Source organism: Primulina huaijiensis, chromosome 1 (genome assembly GCF_012295235.1).
Source record: "Primulina huaijiensis isolate GDHJ02 chromosome 1, ASM1229523v2, whole genome shotgun sequence".
In the NCBI taxonomy this organism is placed as follows: Eukaryota; Viridiplantae; Streptophyta; class Magnoliopsida; order Lamiales; family Gesneriaceae; genus Primulina; species Primulina huaijiensis.
In genome coordinates, this window is record NC_133306.1 from 9,733,644 (window position 1) to 9,754,397 (window position 20,754).

The 20,754-nt window shown below is 35.9% G+C and overlaps 2 protein-coding genes and 1 long non-coding RNA gene across 3 annotated transcripts; 1 reads left to right on the forward strand and 2 right to left on the reverse strand.

The window, feature by feature from the left end:
* Positions 1–1,098: 1,098 nt before the first annotated feature.
* LOC140981451 (small ribosomal subunit protein eS8-like) lies at positions 1,099–3,775 on the forward strand. The gene is made up of 5 exons (XM_073447864.1): positions 1,099–1,243; positions 1,320–1,392; positions 2,547–2,874; positions 3,027–3,199; positions 3,530–3,775. The coding sequence occupies exons 1-5, from the start codon at positions 1,240–1,242 to the stop codon at positions 3,609–3,611; spliced, it is 660 nt and encodes a 219-aa protein (XP_073303965.1). The 5' UTR covers positions 1,099–1,239; the 3' UTR covers positions 3,612–3,775.
* LOC140981460 (uncharacterized) lies at positions 3,533–4,373 on the reverse strand. Its single transcript, XR_012176085.1, has 2 exons — positions 4,269–4,373; positions 3,533–4,193 (listed from the first exon to the last, which is right to left on the reverse strand). It is a non-coding gene; the product is annotated as an uncharacterized lncRNA (long non-coding RNA).
* A 2,286-nt stretch (positions 4,374–6,659) lies between these two features.
* LOC140971201 (uncharacterized) lies at positions 6,660–7,394 on the reverse strand. The gene has a single exon (XM_073433338.1). It carries the CDS (start codon positions 7,392–7,394, stop codon positions 6,660–6,662), a length of 735 nt encoding a protein of 244 aa, XP_073289439.1.
* Between the last annotated feature and the right edge of the window lie 13,360 nt (positions 7,395–20,754).

Below are 20,754 nucleotides of genomic sequence, written 5' to 3' on the forward strand. Positions count from 1 at the left end.
AACATGACCTAAGTTTATTTCGGTTTAATCGAAATTTGCTCACAACTAGCGATGATGGCTGGACGACTCACCTTACAGAAAACAATAATGATGTAAAATTAAATATTATATAAATTAATAATATGTGGCCTCGATGCTAAAGAAAGTTAGAAACAATAAGAGAGGTGCATTGGTTTTAGATTTTTAATGAGTTTTATAGACTTTAAAATTCTAGATATATTCAATATAAACTTTTATATACTCTATAAAAATTTAGTGATATTCAATTAATTGTTTGTATAGTTTTAAAAAGTAAAGTAATATTCATACTTGACTTTTAAAAACTCTTCTAAACTATAAAAAATTCAAAATGTCAATAGACTTTTAATGACTCAATGTAATTCTATTAAGTACAAGAACTAAAGTCTAACTTATAGCTATATAATGGTAATTTTTTGAGTAGGTATCTTGTGAGACGGTCTCACGAATCTTTATCTGTAAGACGTGTCAACCCTACCGATTTTCACAATAAAAAGTAATACTCTTAGCATAAAAAGTAATACTTTTTCATTGATGACCCAAATAAAAGATCTGTTTCACAAAATACGACCTGTAAGACCGTCTCACACAAGTTTTTGCCTAATTTTTTTTAAAATTCAACCTAAATATTTGGTGAACATTTAATTACGAAATATCTCAAAATGCACAAATTCACTTTCATTTCTATAAAAAAATAATATCAATAAAACACTAACCAATTCATTCTTTTCTCAAAAATATATTTTTGGAATTTTAAAAATAATTTTTTTATTTCTAAAATAGTTTAGAATCAAAATTATTAATATCATTCATTTATTTTTCGAGTTTTGGTCACAAAACCTCACGAAATTTAATATTATATTTATTGAAGTTAAAACAAAATCATAATCATTATTCATAATATCTGTAAAGTTTTATGAAATATTTATAAATATCAATAAAAATCTTGAAAAATAAATTTAAAAAATCATGTGAAAATATTTTGCAAAAATAAATCTGTTATTTAAAAAAATAGTTGTCTACGACCAATACACCTAATGAGCCAACGTCGTCATAACGGGAGTAGCGCTAAGGATATATTGGTAATTATAACGTGTCTAGGGTTTTGAGCGACCTCGATAAAGCCCAAACCATTTCCCTTGCTTGTTCTTTACCTCGCCGTTTTCGTCTCTACACTCTGCTGGGGATCTATCGTCACCGCAGGGCCTCTCGTCGGCAATCATGGGTATTCTACTATATTAATTTGATTGTATTCCGTATTTATTTTACGACGAAAGTGACTGAAATCTTGTTTTCCTTAGGTATTTCACGGGATTCTATGCACAAGAGGCGTGCCACTGGAGGAAAGAAGAAGGCTTGGAGAAAGAAGCGAAAGTAATTTTTTTTTCCTATTTTTCCATACGAAATCTACCGTTTTTCCAAACTTTTCTTATCTATGATCACTGATATGATTTTTTTTTATCTGTGCCTGGTTCTATGCAATTCACTGCGTACTCGATTGAGTCTTGTGTAATTTTTTTTCCGGTTCAAATGCATTGGTTTAGCCTTGTGTAGACTACATTTCTATTTTCGTCTAGTTAATTCCTTCGTTCGAATTTCTGTTAATTTTTAGTCCACAAATTAACTAGTTTACGTGTGTTTGATCTTGAAGAAGAAAAGATTTTATCTTTGCGCCTGTTACGAATTGGTTTCATTACATCCGACAGATCTTCTCGCTCGTGTTTATTGTTGGATGAGCATTCTTAGCTCTTCTCATTCCAATTTTTTGTGTTAATTGAGCTGTTTTAGAATTTGATATATTTTATGTTATTTTTTGGTATGCTATATCTTTGTTTTTGTTACATGATTCACAATCACAATGTGCTTTGCTGGTTATTATATACCCATTCTCAAGTTCAATCATAGACGTCAATAGCCCCCGTAGCCCTCGCTATAAGTGACACCACATCGCTACGGACCGCTATGCGCCATGGACTTTGCAATAGCGCTCGCTATCCTCGCTATTGGCACTATAGCGACAATCGCGATAGCTGAAATAGCGGCGCTATTGCAAAGCAAAGCTGCATCCTTTTTTTTTTGTCTTCTTTTTTTTTTGGCATGTACTTAGGTTTTTGCTGGAAATATTTTTCTGCATTTCTTGTTTTATTTTTGTGTCTTCTATGATATTTAAATGAAAAAACTTAAAATAATTTCAGGTTTTAGTATTTTAAAATTAAAGTTGAAGGAATATTTTGCTGGAAATTAAGGATTTTGAATTGATGTTACTATATGCCATATATTATATATTTATATACTTGTGGCGCTTTACTTTCAAACAACCCTCGCTACGCTATTCGCTATGCGTTATAGCCATGAGCAACCTTTGCGCTAAGGGGCGCTATGCGCGATTGACAACTATGAGTTCAATTGTATCTGTTTTCTGTAGAAGTAATGCCATTTTTATATATAGGTTGCACTATGTTTGATTTTCTGCTTACCTTTCATCCACAAGTTGACTGGTTTACTTGTGTTGAATTTTCGTTAACCAGGTATGAACTCGGAAGACAACCAGCAAATACAAAGATTTCGAGTGACAAGACCGTACGCCGGGTGAGGGTTCGAGGGGGTAATGTAAAGTGGCGTGCTTTAAGGCTGGATACTGGAAACTACTCATGGGGTAGCGAAGCTGTGACAAGAAAAACTCGTATTCTGGATGTTGCTTATAATGCATCAAACAATGAGTTGGTCAGGACCAAAACCTTGGTGAAGAGTGCTATTATCCAAGTGGATGCTGCACCATTCAAACAGTGGTATCTCCAGCATTATGGAGTTGATATTGGTCGCAAGAAGAAGACTGCTGCAAAGGCTGAAACAGAGGTTTCAACAAGTCATAATTTCATCTGTCAATTTCAATCGGCTGGGATTTGATGTGTTATCAATAATAAATATTCTGCAGGAAAATATGAGTTCACTTCGCAAAATTTAGGAATCAAATTATTGATAAATATTTTTGTTTAATTGGGCTTTAGGAGACCGAGCCTGCTACTGTTGAAGAGGGAAAGAAGAGCAATAATGTTCAGAGAAAACTTGCAAAGCGTCAAGCTGATCGCAAGATTGACCCACATCTCGAGGAACAATTCGGTGGTGGCCGTTTGTTGGCTGTAATCTCCTCACGCCCTGGCCAGTGTGGGAGAGCAGATGGGTATGTGTTATACTATCGTGGTTTTATCTTGGGTCTCCTATTCGCACATGTGGAAAATGTTTAATAAAATTTTGATTGCACCAAGAACTGGCATCAATCTGATTGCTTCTTAATGTTACAGGAGTTGTTCATGATTCAATTTTTCGGAAAACTAATTCACAATCACGAGTTTCTATTACATGTCCATACTTGATATAAATTTATTCCCGTGTAGTGGAAGTTTATGTTTTCGATTGGACTACTTTGTTTGATCTTTAATCACCAAATGTGTGTGCCGATTGCACAACTTATTCAATTTTTTTGTTCTGACTTAATTTTTATCGTCGTTAGATATATTTTGGAGGGTAAGGAATTGGAATTTTACATGAAGAAAATCCAGAGGAAGAAAGGAAAGGGTGCTGGTGGTGCTTAAATTGCATCAGATCTCCTTTGAACTTTCCATTCCCAAACTTCTTATTTATCTATTTGGTTCTCTTTTGCAATGTATTGAACTAAAGTTTACTGCAGTTTTCTAGAGTTGTGTTGAACATTTCAGTTGCCATACCTGAATTATGAGAATTTTGTTGATTCTCTCTTTTGCTTGTTGCTGCAATCTTTTGACTGCTATGATCAGTAAATACTTGTGTTGCAGTTAACCTTTCCCCCATTTTTTAATCATGTTGCAAAAGCGAAAGTGGGATTAATCTTTGTGTACACAAGGCTCCAGTCTCAAAATAATAAGCATCAGAAACTTAAATACAAAAGAAATTTGCTTCATGTAGAGTTTATTCTCTACGGCATGAACGAATCTGTTTCCTGCTTTATAACACTAGGTAAAAACAGATTCTTTATAATACTACTAGGTAAAAACAGACAAATTTGAAAAGAATAAAGAATGCATCTTATTATACAACTATTGGTTTGAACAGTAATCCAGAACAGGTAGCAGGAGTTGGTTGATATTCCTCAATTTCTTTCATCACTTGAGCTTTGTCTGCTTCGAACAGTTCATCCTCTGCAGAAAAAAAAAAAAGGGACATTAGGATCCAACTTCCGATGGTTGCTGAAGTTGAGACGAGAAATGCACTACCTTTTTCAATGTTGAAGGCATCTAAGAAGCGAAAAAGCTTGCTTTTATTTGCGCACTGGATATTGATAATGTCAGGTGGTTTGTTTTGGTTGCACACAAACAACTGCACCATGGAAATGTAATAATAATTAAAAATTTATTAAACTAGTTGAATTTCACACATTTTTTACATTGCTAGAAGTCTAGTCCGGCGAGCTTTTTTTTTTTTTAATGAAAAAGTTCTATTAAAACAAGGTAAATAATGTCTGTGCAAGTAATAAATACGCCGGACATCCCAAGAGATAAACTGATAGCTAAAAAGGAAACATCATAAACACACTCGTATTAATCTAGCAGATTAAAAGTAAAGCCAATTGTAGTAGCAAGACACATGATACATGTCAATGAAGTGGACGTCTTGTTGTCCGAGCTGTTGCTATTAAGATGAGAGTAAAAACCATATATTTCCACCAAACATAGCAGCAATAAGATGAGAGTAAAAACCATATATGTCCACCAAACATAGCAGCAATAGAGGTTAACACATGTTGCATTATCCACAGTTCACAAACACGTCTTCATAGGGCTGCGTTCGAGTTGCATCGCAATGTAAGAATTTGGATGTTACGGATGATGAGTTCAGTGCACGGTTGCTCATTCTCAAAAAGTGCTATGTTCCTTGCATTCCATATTGAGTAAATACACGCTGCCATCGCCGTACATCTCATTTTCATGATATTAGAATTGCATCTGTAAGGTCCTCTGAAAGCTCTTAGGATCATGTTGCAAGAACCCATGAGTTTCGTCATTCCGAGCCACTCCCGAATCATCTTTAAAATGTACCAAGATATTTCACCAGAGAAGAAAAGATGATGAGAAGATTCTTCATGTTTTTTGCATAGAACACAAGTCTTATCGGTGATGTAGCACTGTCGGTCTCTGGTCATCAACTTACCATGCGTAAACAACCATAAGCAGGACCGGTGTTTTCGCAAGATGCATGATTTCCATAGGATCTGCTTCCACGGCCAATTTCCATCGAAACGAGCAAAGAAAGAATATGCAAGAGATAGACCACCTGCTGTGGTGAACCATTTTTCCAAGCAAACTACTGCCGATTGAGTAGATCCCTGTCGTGCTATTATTTCATCGCGGATGATTAGTAGTTGTTTAACCAAAGGAGAATCATCTTTCCGCCATTCCCAATTTCAAATAACTCCAAAATGACTATATGCGTAATCCACTTCACCCATAAGCAATCTGCATAGGCATGTATTTTCCATAGCATTTTCACAATTAGTGTTTTGTTCCAAGGTCATAAGTCCTTCAAACCAAGACCCCAACTTCCTTTGGTCTACACAACATCATCCAAGATATGGGTGGGTGCTTTGTCGGCCAAACAAATTTATGACATAAAGCATATATCTCATCAATAATATTGGATGGAACTGCAAGAATCGAAAGCCAATAGCATTCCATCCCTTGAAGGACCAATCTAATAAGCTCAATTTTACCTGCATAAGAGAGGGATTGTCTTGGCCAAGAATTGATTTTATCAGCAATCGCATCAACAAGTACACTGAAGTCTGTTGTCTTGAGCTTCGTGGGAGAAATCGGGATACCCAAATATCGAAAATGCATGTTACCTTGTTGGAACCCGCAAATTGTCAGAATATCTCTTCTTGTATTATCATAAATCCCAGCCATATAAATGTTCGACTTCATTATATTAACTTTCAGTCCCACCATATCACCAAAGTTATTCAAACAATTCATAATCATCAAAACACTATGGGTATCTCCTTTGGAGAGCAACAGCAAGTCATCAGCATATGCTAAATGAGTGATGTGCAAGGTATGGCAGTTCGGATGAAACCCAAATCGAGGGAAGCAGGACATTTTTTTAAGTGAACGAGATAGAACTTCAAGGCATAACGCGGATAAGAAAGGTGATAGAGGGTCACCTTGTCCAAGCCCCCTTTGGCCATAAATAAAACCATTGTAAAGGCCATTCATCGATAAAGAATAAGATGTCGTTGAGACACACTCCATAATCCAACCCACAAACTACCTCGGGAGATTTAGTGCCATCAATGTTTCCCTCAAAAAGTCCCAGTTGACTGTGTCGTACGCTTTTTGCAAGTCCAATTTTAGAATGCATTTAGCTGAGGATTGTTTGCGAGCATATTTCCTTAGGAGTTCTTGTGCAAGATGTATATTGTCAGTAATGGAACGGCCCTGCGGAAAGGCTGCCTGTGAACTATCCACAACAAGTCCCATAACTTTCCTCAGCCTCTTAACCAACACCTTCGGATTACTCTTATAAACAACAGTACAACAAGAGATAGGGAGATAGTCATGTACCGAATTTGCCATTTTTATTTTGGGCATAAGCGCTAATATAGAGTGGTTCTATTGTTTCAATAAACGGCCACTCGAGAAGAACTCTTTAACAGCTGCAAACACATCATTAGATATAATATTCCAAGATGATTTAAAGAAGAAAGATCCATACCCATCCGATCCAAGAGCTTTATCATTATCTATATCAAAAAGTGCATCTTTCACCTCATCCAAAGTGACCATGGCAGTAAGGTCCCGAGTCTCCAAAGTAAAGAAACAATGGCCCTCTGTAATGAGACTCCTATCAAGTGGTATCCTGTCCTCTTTGCTCCCCAACAGATTACGATAGAATATTATGAATTCATTCACAATATCTTCCTGGTTAATGGTAACTCCACCATCCGATTTCTTGATAGCAACAATATCATTTCTTTTGTTATTCCTCTTGATGAGATCATGGAAGAATTTAGTGCATCTGTCACCTTGTTTCAAGTAGCTACATTTCGCTTTCTGTGCCAAGAATAATCTCTCCGCTTCTAGAAGACGTTCTGCCCCTTTCCTCACAACATGGTAGTTATCACACGTAATCCCATCTTGTAAAATATTGTTCTGTAAGCCTACAAGATTCTTACATACAGCCTCTTCCCTGTAAGATATGTTGCCAAATTGAGTGCGGTTGAGAGATTTCAGAGCATTCTTGAGACCATTCAATTGTTGTTTTAATCGGAACTGTGTCGTGCCTTTATATCGTATATCCCACTTATTAGTAATCAACTCCAAGTAATTATCACTCAAAGCCCACATATTGAACAATTTGAAAGGCTTTACTTTGTCTCTTGCTCATATTTTCGAAATAATGCTTAAACGTTTTGCATGCATGCACTTGATAAACATAAAAATTGTACATTAATTAAATGTTTTATAATATAAATTTATAGTTTTTGTTTTATTAAGTGTTTAAATATTATATTTTTTATAATAAATTGTATAAAAAATAAGTTGTGTAATTATAAGTTTTTACTATTTTTAGAGGTTCGATAAAACAAGAATAACCTTGGCGTTGCAAATGGGATTAAGATGATTCTTGGACATGTAGAAATTTGATGATAATATCTACAATATTGGTGACAAGCATGAGATAAAAATCATCTAACAATTGGGATCAAATTAAGCAACAAATAAAATTATCAAAGGAGTGGCAGTTTTACCATACTCCAGCATTTTGACCATATCTCTCAAATTACTTGGTCAAATGGTAAAAACAAAATACCACAATTCAAACAACTCAGATATCTACATGTTTTGTTTTATGTGGAAAAGAAAATTCGGAAGGGAAGATTTTCAAAAGTGATGTGTATTAAAATATAATTTCTTGGAACACCAATGAAGACTTATGTGAAAAAATAATATTTTATTTGTGGTTGTCTCCCCAAATTTGGCTATAAATAGGGGTGCATTGTAATGAATTGAGATATCCCTCATTCTATGAACAAATCTTTGAGTTCATAATATTTCTCTCTTTGTTTTTCTTTTATTTCTTCATTTAAATATAATTAGCATGTTAATTTCATATTTAAAGTTTTATACTTTGAATAATGAGTAGCAAACTTCCCAAGGTTGAGATGAAAAGGTGAAGCTCTTGGTATGATAATAAGGTTATTGAAAGGTAATAATCTATGTTTTATAATATTTAATCATTATTTATTATTTATGTTATATTTATTTTTTTAAATATTTTTATACCCTACTTAATAGTGAGAGTTTTGATTTATTGTTGCTATATGTTACACTAAATTCTTGGAACCATTTAAATGTAAGTTTGGTATTACCAACCATTTAAAGTGGATGCCTTGATTTATTATACATGAATATATCATAATATTAATTTCTTGGTACCATTTAAATGTTAATTTGGTATTACCAACCATTTAAAGTGGATGCCTTGATTTATTATATATGAATATACTATAATATTTATTTCTTGGTACCATTTAAATGTTTGTTTGGTTTTACCAACAATTTAAAGTGAGAACTTTGATTTAGTGTTTACAAACATATATATAGCACAATATATACTTGACAACATTTATAAGTTTTGGTATATATTATATACTTATAAGATAATAATATATAACATAATATAAATATGATTATTTAATATATTTGAACCATTTTATTAAGTGGATTTCAATAATATTCATTAATGTTAACTTTATTAAAATACCAAGAGTGAATCCTCTAATCTCAACTACTTAAATTAAAATTGAACAATTAAAAATTACCAATTAAAGATTCAAACAACTAAAAGAAAAAAGCCAAAAACAAAACAAAAGGACATTGTAGTGGACTTATAATTACCTTAGCTTCACCGTGGATACGATATTCGGACTCATCGAATTATACTACTTGTGGACAACCTGCTTTTGGGAGTGCAGCAATCAAAGTCGCATCTAGTTTTTCTCCCTGATGCATCTCATTTCAATTTTAAGCCTGGTATTATCCAACTTTTACCCAACTTTCATGGCTTAGATTCTGAAAATCCATACATGCATTTACGAGAGTTTGAAGAAGTGTGCAACACATATAATGATCTAAATTGTGGCATGAACACCATTCGACTTAAGCTTTTCCCTTTTTTTTAAAAAGATAAAGCTAAAACTTGGCTACAAAATCTTAGATCGGGATCCATTCGAACTTGGGATGAATTGCAACAACAATTTTTGAAAAAGTTTTTTTCATCTCATAGAACAAATTCTTTCAAAAGGCAAATCATCAATTTCACTCAAAAACAAGGATAAACTTTTTATCGGTGTTGGGATAGATATAAAGAATTGCTTAATCTTTGTCCACATCATAGTTTTGAAATTTGGAGAGTTGTTTCTCAATTTTATAAAGGCTTAACACCTAAAGATAAGCAAATGGTTGAATTTATGTGTAATGGAACATTTGAAGATAAAGATCCAAACGAGGCAATTAGTATATCGATTAATTAGCTGAAAATACACAAAATTGAGACACTATAGGTACAATCGAACCATCAAACTAGATTCAATCTCCCACATCTGGTGGAGGTATGTACACCCTCAAAGATGAACATGATCTCCAAGCTAGATTTACCTCTTTGACAAGAAAAGTTGAGGAAGTTGAATTGAAAAAGAATGGTCAATTAAAATCTATTCAAGAAATTGCGTGTCACATCTGTGAGACAAGTGAACATCCTACAAAATATTGTCCCACTTTGCCCTCTTTTAAAGAATGTCTCAATGAACAAGCCAATGTTTTGAACAATTTCAAAAGGCCAAATTTTGAACCATTTTCTCAAAATTACAATCCAGGTCAGCAAAATCATTCAAATTTTAGTTGGAGGAATGATAATGCTGCACAATTTTCACAACCACATTTCCAAAATCAACAAAGTTTTCAAAATTATGCACCTTATGTTCCTTTACCTAAAAGGAATTTGGAAGGTATATTTAATTCTTTCATTGCAAAGCAAAAGTCTATCAATACTCAAACTGCTCAAACCATGACAAATGTGAAAGATACTCTTGCTAAATTTGCATCTGCACTTAATGTTCATGAAAAAGGTAAATTTCCTTCACAACCACAGCCTAATCCCAAGGATCATCATTCACAAACTGGAACTTCTGGAATTCAACCGATGGATCAGGTAAAATCTGTTATTACCCGTCGCAGTGGTAAGGTTGTGGAAAAATCCGTTCTTGAACCTTGTGAAGATGATGATAAATCAACTCCAAAGGGTAAGTAAGTGGAAACCATAACTTGCGAAGAGGAGGATCAACAGATAGTGCCACCACAATTCCATCATGCATTGAAAAATAAAAAAAAATCAAATTTGAATTCTGATATATATGATATTTTTAAACAAGTAAAAGTTAATATTCTTTTATTAGATGCAATAAAGCATGTACCATCATATGCCAAAATTTTGAAAGACTTGTGCACTGTGAAAAGAAAATTGAATGTGAAGAAAAAAGCATTTTTAGCCGAACAAGTAAGTGCAATAATTCAAAATAATAATACTTTGAAATACAAAGACCGTGATTGTCCTACTATTTCATGTATTATTGGATAACGAAAGATTAAAAAAGCCTTACTTGATCTTGGAGCTAGTGTGAATTTACTTCCATATTCAGTTTATCAAGAACTCAATCTAGGTGAGTTAAAACCTACTTCGGTAACACTTTTACTTGTTGATAGATCTGTTAAAGTTCCAAGAGGTATGGTAGAAGACGTGTTGGTCCAAGTTGATAACTTTGTATATCCTGTCGATTTCCTAGTTTTAGATACAAAACCTATCAAAGCTTGTAATGAAATTCCTGTAATTTTGGGTTGTCCATTTTTAGCAACTTCTAATGCTCTAATAAATTGCAGGAATGTAATAATGAAGTTGTCATTTGGTAACATGACCTTGGAGCTTAATGTTTTTAATCTTTGTAAGCAACCACATGACAAAGGAGATTAAAGTGAAGATGAAAATCTTATTGAAACTCTTGTGGAAGAAAACATTCAAGAAGAGAGTACTCGTAACCAATTAGATATTTGTTCAAGTGATACTGTTAAAGAAAATATTGAAATTGATCTTGATGATTTTATCAGGTATCACTCGTTACCAGGATCAGAGAAAGAATTTGAGGCAAATTATGAGAACAAAGATGAACCACCCATATTGGAGTTAAAACCCTTGACAGAAGAATTAAAGTACGCATTTCTTGGAGAAGATGAAACATATCCGGTGGTAATTTCTTCCAAACTAGCAAGTGATCAAGAAGGTAAATTAGTTGATAAGCTTAAAAGACATAAAAATGCAATTGTTTGGACACTAAAAGATCTCAAGGGCATTAATCCACTAATTTGCACACACAAAATTCAATTAGAAGAAAATGCTAAAACATCTCAACGACCCCAAAGGAGATTAAAATCCACACATGAAAGATGTTGTGAAAACTGAAGTTCTTAAACTATTTGATGTTGGAATTATCTATCCTATTTCTGATAGTAAGTGGGTAAGTCCAACACAAGTAGTTCCAAAAAAATCTGGCATCACAGTGATAAAAAATGAAAAATGTGAATTGTTAACAAGTCGAGTCCTATCAATTAGACGGATGTGTATTGATTATAGAAAATTAAATGACGCCACTAGAAAAGATCATATTCCATTACCATTTTTGGATCAAATTTTAGAAAGAGTAGCAGGTCATCCCTAGTACTGTTTTCTTGACGGATATTCAGGCTATTATCAAATTCCCATTGCACTCGAAGATCAAGAAAAAACTACATTCACATGTCTTTTTGGAACATTTGCATTCAGAAGGATGCCATTTGGTTTATGCAATGCCCCATCAACATTTCAAAGATGTATGCTAAGTATTTTTTGAAACGTCTGTCCTTTTTATTGCTTAAAAAGTACGAATTTTTTTTTACACTCAATTTTCGGCCATGTACATTTACCACATGAAAATATTTTTATAAAATATTTTACCTCTTAAAATAAAACATCAACCAACTAGTATTTTAAAAATCAAGTGATATAGTCATAAAAATGAAATCGTCGCATGTTTTACCAAACCTAAAAAGCAATAAATTTGAAAAGTATAGCCCATACTAAACCTCTCAAAAATCTCTCAAAGGCATAAATAAATAGTATTAAAATCTTTAACGTAAATCATGAATCATAAATATTTAATGCGGAAAAAGTAGAAGCGCTGGTCCTCAGGTTGTGTGCACCGACAGTCCAGCAAAATCACCCATCAAGTCCTCCCTCAAACTCACCTGCATCCAACACACCTAGTGAGTATAAAGACTCAACACACCATAATATTTATAACAAATAATACGCATAAAATCGCATGCAATAGTGAAAATAATTTTACGTAAAAATAACATTTTCATGACATGCAAACATAAACTTTAACCTTTACTTTTTCCTCAACATGACATAAAAACCTTTAACATGATCATAAACATTTTCCTTTTTCTTTTCTTTTGTTGAATTCAGATCGTTAATTGTGACTTTCCTCAAACCCCAAAAGTCGATGGATCCATCTACATGTAACCACAGTATTGAGCGGCGGGGACATCAGCGACACTCTCACCGGTCAACTGAGCCTTGTCCTATTATTTTTAGAATAGAAATACGTTCGTCGGGGTTCTCTCTGGGGCCTTTTCCCATAAATGGGTTCCCTCTGGGGCCTTTTTTCCTCACGATATTTCCATTCTTACCGTTACTTCATATCCTCATATTCGTAATAATGGAAATACGATCGTTGGGCTCCCACTGGGACCGTCACCCTCACGATATCTCCAACATTTTCGAATTAGTCACAATTACTTCACTTCCTTCAACGTTTACATTCTCATTACTTTATAAAAATCATGCATAACATATAATTTTGTTTTTGAAACCAAGCATGCAACACGTCTTTTAAATTTCTTCCTTAAATCATACAAATCCCATACGCATTTAAAAATCATAATTTAATCATGAACATTTAATACACATTTAAAAATAATCATAATATCATAAAAATAGCATTTAGAGCACTGCCATGACGTTTACTAATATTTAGGTGTAAAAAGACCGTTTTACCACTGGACGTAAAATTTCCCGTTTTTGATATATTTTTTTTAATTTCATTGACTCTAACATGTCCCAAATAATAATTTAAGCCTACGTGAATTTTTTCATATTTTTATTTAGCTTAAATCGAGGACTTTTAAAATAAATCTTTAAATGTGACGTATTAACTCATTTTAATCCCGAATTAAACCAAACCTTAATATAAAATTCCCAAATTAAAACCTTAGACTTATAATAATTATTAAGATTAAACTCGTTAATTAGCGTTCTTTGCGGCGATTAAATCCCGATTAAATCCAAAACACATTATTTTGATTCCAAATTTTAAACATAGCATTTTTGATATTTATTTTACCCTTACGAGTCATGAACCACACCCGCAGACCCATGGATTCAATTTTTGCCCTTTAATTTTTGAAATTGACACCCTAACAAACCACCCGAGCCATCTCCCAATTTACTTGAGCCACGCCCGAGCCACCTCGAGCCAAAACCTAGCCAACCCATCTAGGTACCCTACTGACCAAACCCAGCCCAAAGAACATGACCCTAACCCGATTAAAAACTTGCTGGAAGTCGACCCATGTGTCTGCATGTGTGTGTGTAGTGTCCTTGAACAAAAGAAACTCCTATATAGTCTAGGACTCCTCCCAACCCTTAACCACCGAACCCACCTAACCCTGACCATCCCTGGACCATGCCCAAAAAAAGCCCAGACCAACCCAACCACCAGAACCCCAAGCCCGAAGCACCTGAATCAGGAAGCAACCTAAGCGCACAACCTGCCCTCATGGTGCCTCTCTCACGTTTTCTGATGCTAGGCCTCTAACCCTCGAGCCAACCCTTGAACCATCCCCTCAAGCACCCTCCTAGGACCCTAAAGACCTAACTTAACCCAGCCCATAGCCCCATGGCCAAGCCTTTCCTCCCTGCACAAGCAGCAACACCCTGCGCATGATCTCCCTTGGCTCTCGGGTGGAGTCCTTCTTGGCAAGGACTCCTCCCAACCCCTGGTTTTCTAGTTCTAGCATGGCTAGGACTCTTCCCTTGGCTCAACCACGTCTCTAGTTTGGCCCTGGTCCCAGCTAACCCCAAGCCTAGCCTTCCATCCCATAAAACCGAGCCTTCTCAACTCTAAGACAGAAAATTGTTTCCAACTTGCATGTTTCTTGTTTGCTGTGATTGTGTGTGTTTCTAGGCCTTCAAACCCATGTAAAACAATGTGTGATCATAACCTAAATCATGGCAGCCCCTTTTTAACATATTAAACATGAATTTGAAACAAAACCCAAGCTTTAAAAATTCCATGATCATGAAAAACTAAAATAAATAACATGTCACTTGTTTTTCATGCAAAAAACATTTAAATAAATACTATGGTGAGATGGATGAGTAAAAGGAGAATATGGCGTGCCTTTGCGTTTTATACGCATGAATTAACGTTGACGAAGAACGGAGCAAAACCTTGGCTTAATTCTACCTTGCACCCTCCGAAAATTCCTTGAATATGCAAAGTGTGATGTCGTGTGTGCTGTGAGATTATGGGAGGGAGTTTCTGAATTTTTAAAGAGTGAGAGGCGTGAACATGGTAGGGTTTTGGGGTGTTTTATATATTATTTATAATAATTAAAGCACTAACAAGGCTTTAGGCCTAATAAGCAACAGTTTAGACCCATTAGTCTTAATTAGGATTTAATTAAAATTTAAAAATAGTTTTGGTAAAATAAGTTTGTGAATTTAAAAGCCGGGTTGCTCAAAAGTTTGTATTTTTGTTGAAAAACCATCACTGATAAAATTTACATTCCGGCGTATAAAATCACCTCAAAACTCCTTATTTTCAAAAATAATAAAAAGCATCACCCTTATTTTAAATAATCAAAAACAATCATTTAATAAAAATAGTTTCAATTTTTTCCAGCCCTCGGTCTCTGTTCCTTGATCGCAACTTGAATATTCTTTAAAAATACAATTTTATGCATGATGATAATAAAATCATATTTAACATATAAACATGCATGTCACATAATTAGCAATTAAAATCAGTTAATTACTCATTTTTCATGTTTCCTAGATTCACATGCAGTTGGATTACGTCTTCTTACTTTTGGACCTTACAATTCCTCTCCCCCAATAGAATTTCGTCCTCGAAATTAGAACTTACCGAATAATTCTGGATAGCGACCCTTCAAGTCCCTCTCGGTTTCCCAAGTAGATTCCTCTTCCGAGTGATTCAGCCACTTGACCTTGACCATTGGAATGACTTTGTTTCGCAATCTTCTTTCTTGCCTTGCTAAGATCTGGACAGGTTTTTCTTCATACGTCATATTTGGAGTTAATTGAAGAGGTTCATAATTTAGTACATGTGACGGATTCGACATGTACTTCCGCAGCATCGAAATATGGAACACGTTATGAACTCCAAAAAGTGTTTATGGCAATGCCACTCTATAAGCTAGTGTCCCAATCCTCTTCAAAATCTCAAACGGACCTATAAATCTTGGACTAAGTTTGTCTTTCTTGCCAAAGCGCATAACACCCTTCATAGGTGCTATTTTCACAAATACATGGCCGCCCACTGTAAACTTTAAGTCCCTTCGTCTTTTGTCCGCATAACTCTTTTGTCGGTTTTGTGCAGTCTTCATTCTCTCACGAATTTTGACTACAAGCTCTGCAGTCTCTTCAATCACATCCGGACCAATATCTCTTCTTTCCCCAACCTCGTCCCAATGAATAGGAGATCTACATTTTCTTCCATAGAGTGCTTCAAAAGGAGCCATCCCGATTGATGATTGGAAACTATTATTGTAGGTGAACTCCACTAGAGGTAGCTTTGATTCCCAACTTCCTCGGAAATCAATCACACATGCTCGCATTAGATCTTCCAAAATCTGTATAACTCTTTCTGACTGACCATCGGTTTGAGGATGGAACGCTGTACTGAACAATAACTTGGTCCCCATCGCAGCATGCAGACTTGTCCAAAAAGATGACGTGAGTCTCGGATCCCTGTCAGAAACGATAGATACAGGAATCCCATGCAGACGAACTATCTCTCGAATATACAAGTCGGAGTACTGAATCATGGTGAATGTCATCTTAATAGGTAGAAAATGCGCTGATTTCGTAAAACGATCCACTATCATCCAAATGGCAGTCAATTCCTTAACAGTCTTTGGAAATCCCACAACAAAGTCCATGGTGATATTTTCCCATTTCCACTCGGGAATAGGGAGTGACTTCAATTTTCTCGCTGGTCTTTGATGCTCCGCTTTAACTTGTTGACAAGTCAAACACTCGGATACAAATTTCAAAATGTCCCTCTTCATGCCTGGCCACTAATATAATAACTGCAAATCTTTGTGCATCTTCGTACTTCCCGGATGGATGGAGTAAGGTGTGTCATGGGCTTCCTTCATAATAAGATCTCTCAAAGAATCGTCACTAGGAACCCATAGTTGATCTCGATAACGAACTAAACCATCCACCACTGCATATAAATTCCGGCCCTTGGCTTCATCTCTAGCTCTCCACTTTTGCAACTGCTCATCAGTGGACTGTCCATCCCGAATTCTATCTCTCAAGGTCGACTGTACTGATAATATGGCGAGATTAGGGGCCTCACCCCTAGCATACACTGTAAGCTCAAATCGCTGTATCTCGGACTGCACTGGTCTTTGGAGTGATAATTGAGTGATAACTGCTGCTTTTCTACTCAATGTGTCTGCCACTACATTAGCTTTTCCCAGATGGTAGCTAATGTCACAATCATAGTCCTTTACCAACTCGAGCCATCTGCGCTGTCTCATATTCAACTCCTTTTGGGTGAATAAGTATTTCAAATTTTTATGGTCGGTAAATATTTTGCACTTCTCCCCATAAAGGTAGTGTCTCCAAATCTTTAGTGCAAAGACTACTGCTGCAAGCTCAAGATCATGAGTAGGGTAGTTCTTTTCGTGAATTTTCAGCTGTCTCGACGCATAGGTGATAACTCGGTCGTTTTGCATCAGAACTGCGCCCAAACCAAGTTTAGAAGCATCGGTATAAAGAACATACTCCCCTGGCCCTGATGGCATAGACAATACTGGTGCTGATATCAAGGCTTGCTTCAACTTGACAAAACTGTCTTGACACTCAGGTACCCAAATAAACTTTGCATTTTTCTTTATCAAGGCGGTCATGGGTACCGCTATAGATGAGAACCCTTGAATAAACTTGCGATAAGAGCCAGCCAGTCCCAAGAAACTGCGAATCTCGGTAACACTCTTAGGTACTGGCCACTCTTTTACTGCCTCAACTTTACTTGGATCAACTTCAACGCCATCGCTAGAAATGATGTGACCTAAGAATGACACTCTATCAAGCCAAAACTCGCACTTGCTGAATTTTGCTTAAAGATGTCTGTACTGTAGTACTTGCAGTGCTGTCCTCAAATGAAGACTATGCTCCTCTTTGTTCTTCGAATAGATCAATATATCATCAGTGAAGACTATAATAAACTGATCCAGATACGGCTGAATTACGTGATTCATGAGATCCATGAAGATCGCTGGCACATTAGTCAGACCGAATGGCATAACCATAAACTCGTAGTGCCCATATCTAGTATGGAATGCTGTCTTGTGTACATCAGACTCTTTCACTTTTAATTGATGGTATCCAGATCGCAGATCAATTTTAGAAAATACCGATGCTCCTTGCAACTGATCAAATAAATCTTTAATTCTTGGCAATGGATATTTATTTTTGATAGTGACTTTATTAAGTTCTCGATAATCAATGCATAGACGCATACTACCATATTTCTTTTTCACAAATAATACCGGTGCACCCCATGGAGAATAACTAGGGCGAATAAAACCCTTGTCCAGCAATTCTTAGATTTGATCTTTTAATTCTTTCATTTCAGCGGGTGCCAGACGATAAAGTGCTTTTGACATAGGAACAGTGCCCGACATAGATCAATAGAGAATTCCACTTCACGATCAGGGGGAATACCAGAAACGTCCTCGGGAAAGACGCTAGGAAAATCTCTGACAATATCAACATCTTCTAACTTCTGACTGATAGGGGCAGGTGCAGTAGTGACACATGCTAGAAAGGATTGGCATCCACGCCTAATAAGCTTCCTCGCACACAGACAAGAGATAATGTGTGGCATTTGCTTGTTTCTCGCCGTCTCAAAGACAAAAGGTTTACCACTAGGCGGTCGAATAGACAGTGATCGCTGACTGAAGTCAATCGAAGCTCCATTTGTAGATAGCCAATCCATCCCAAGTATAATATCAAATTCGGGCATAGGAAGCACAATAAGATCTTCCCTCACAACATCCTTGAATAAACGAAGCTCCAGATTCTTGACAATCTTAGACTTGAGCATTTGATCACCGGATGGAATAGAAACTTTGAAACCCAAACCCATATCTTGAGGAGTAATATTCAGTCTTTTGATGAAGGTTTCAGATATAAAAGAATGTGTAGATCCCGAATCTAGCAATGCATAGGTAGCCACACCTAGAATGATGATCCTCCCTGCAGCGAAAAATGTCTTTTAAATCTTTTCATGTTGAACTTAAGGATTTACTACCATTAATTTCCCAAAGTTATATGAAGATTACGCGTTGAACTTAAGCATTTCTTGAAAAATTGCGTTTTAGCCCTTCAATTTTTTTTGGATATTTGAAATTTGGCCCTTACGTTTTCTAAACATTTTCATTTTAGTCCTTTAGGATTTCGAAAATTACGTTGTGGTCCTCAAGAATTCGGTAATTGCATTAAAGTCCCTTATCTTATGGTTAATTGCGCTTTGGTCCCTTAATTATTGAAAATTACATTTTAGACCTCAAATTTTTCGAAAATTGTTTCTTTGACCCTTAAAATTTCGAAACCCCATAATTCTCCCAGTTATGATTTCATTTTAAATTTTGGCCCTCAACTTTTCATTTGGAATCAAATCATCCCTAAAATATGGCACAAAATCAACATCATTTTCTATGGTTTCTAAAATCGTAACTTAAATCCAACTAAGGTAGAACATAAAACCTAATTCTCACTAGGTTAAATCTTGTTCCCAATTCAATTCTAATAACCAATTTAACATTTCATGCAATAATAAGCAATATAAAAATGTTAAATGACTAGGTTACCCGTAATGAGTGTAGTGTCTGCCTCTTCCTCAGCTTCTTCTACATTCATAACATAAGCTCGTGCTGTAGTAGCTGCTTTCCTCTTTGGGCACTCGGCCCAGCCTCCTTGCAGTAGAAACATTTAAATTATCCCCATTCACATTTGCCAAGATGTAGGCGATTGCACTCCTTGCATGGTTGCCTCTCAACAGGCTTTGGTGCTCCAGGATTTTGTGGCTTTGGTGAGGACCCGTATAAGGCTTTTTATTAGGCTGATTATTATTTTGGTGTTGCTGCCTCTTGCCCTGAATCTCAAAATCGATGTCCTTCAAAGACTGTTCAGACTGGAAAGCATAAGTGACGGCAGTAGGATAATCTAAAGGTCGCATCATCATAACATTATTCCGGATGGTAGGTCGTAGCCCATCCATAAAGTATCTAAGCTTCTATTCGGCATCCCTGGCAATAAGGGGTACAAAATGACAACACCTATCAAACTTCTTGACAAACTCAGCAACAATCGAGTCTCCCTGACGGAGGCTCATAAACTCTCTCTTCAGCCGTCCTCTAACATCAGCAGTAAAATATTTCTCATAGAATATCGTCTTGAATTGAGCCCAAGTAAGTGTAGCAAGGTTAACACTGTGCTCGGCTCCTTCCCAGCACAAAGAAGCATCTTCTCTAAACAGATAAGTAGTACACCTCACACGGTCAGCATCTCCCATATCAAGATAGCGAAAGTGTACCTCCAATGAACTAATCCAACCCTCTGCAGCAAAAGGATCGGTAGTGCCATAAAATTCCTTCGGCCCTAGCCTCCAGAACTGCTAAAAAATATCACGCCGTGGCCTAGGTGGCTGCTGTAACTGCTGTTGTTGCATTTGCTGCAACTGCTGCTGCTGTAACTGTTGCTGCTGTAACTGCTGCTCGAAGAGACGAGCCATCCCCTCTAATGCATGAGTAGCAGGATCCCCTGGTTGTGGTGGTGGTGGTGGTGCATTTCCTTGATGATTCACACTGTTCTCTGCTTGGTTTCCATTAACGGGGGCACGTCTAGGAGGCATTTTATCTGAACGTTTTCCAAATTCTAACGTAACCAACGTGCATTTAAATCTAAGTTCTCTAATCAGGTGACATATCCTGAATCGCTTTTGCAAGTTAAGCATGTAAAGCATAAGTACTCAAAAAGATAGTAAACATGTAACGTAAACATAATATTCATATCGTCATGCAGGTACCATCACACTGAATCATATAAAGCATGTAAAGCTTACAACTTTGAGGCTTGATGACTGATCTTTCCAGCGCTGATGGTGGCACAACCCTTTACAGGACCTTTGCTCTGATACCAACTGAAACGTCTGCCCTTTTTATTGCTTAAAAAGTACGAATTTTTTTTTACACTCAATTTTCGGCCATGTACATTTACCAAATGTAAATA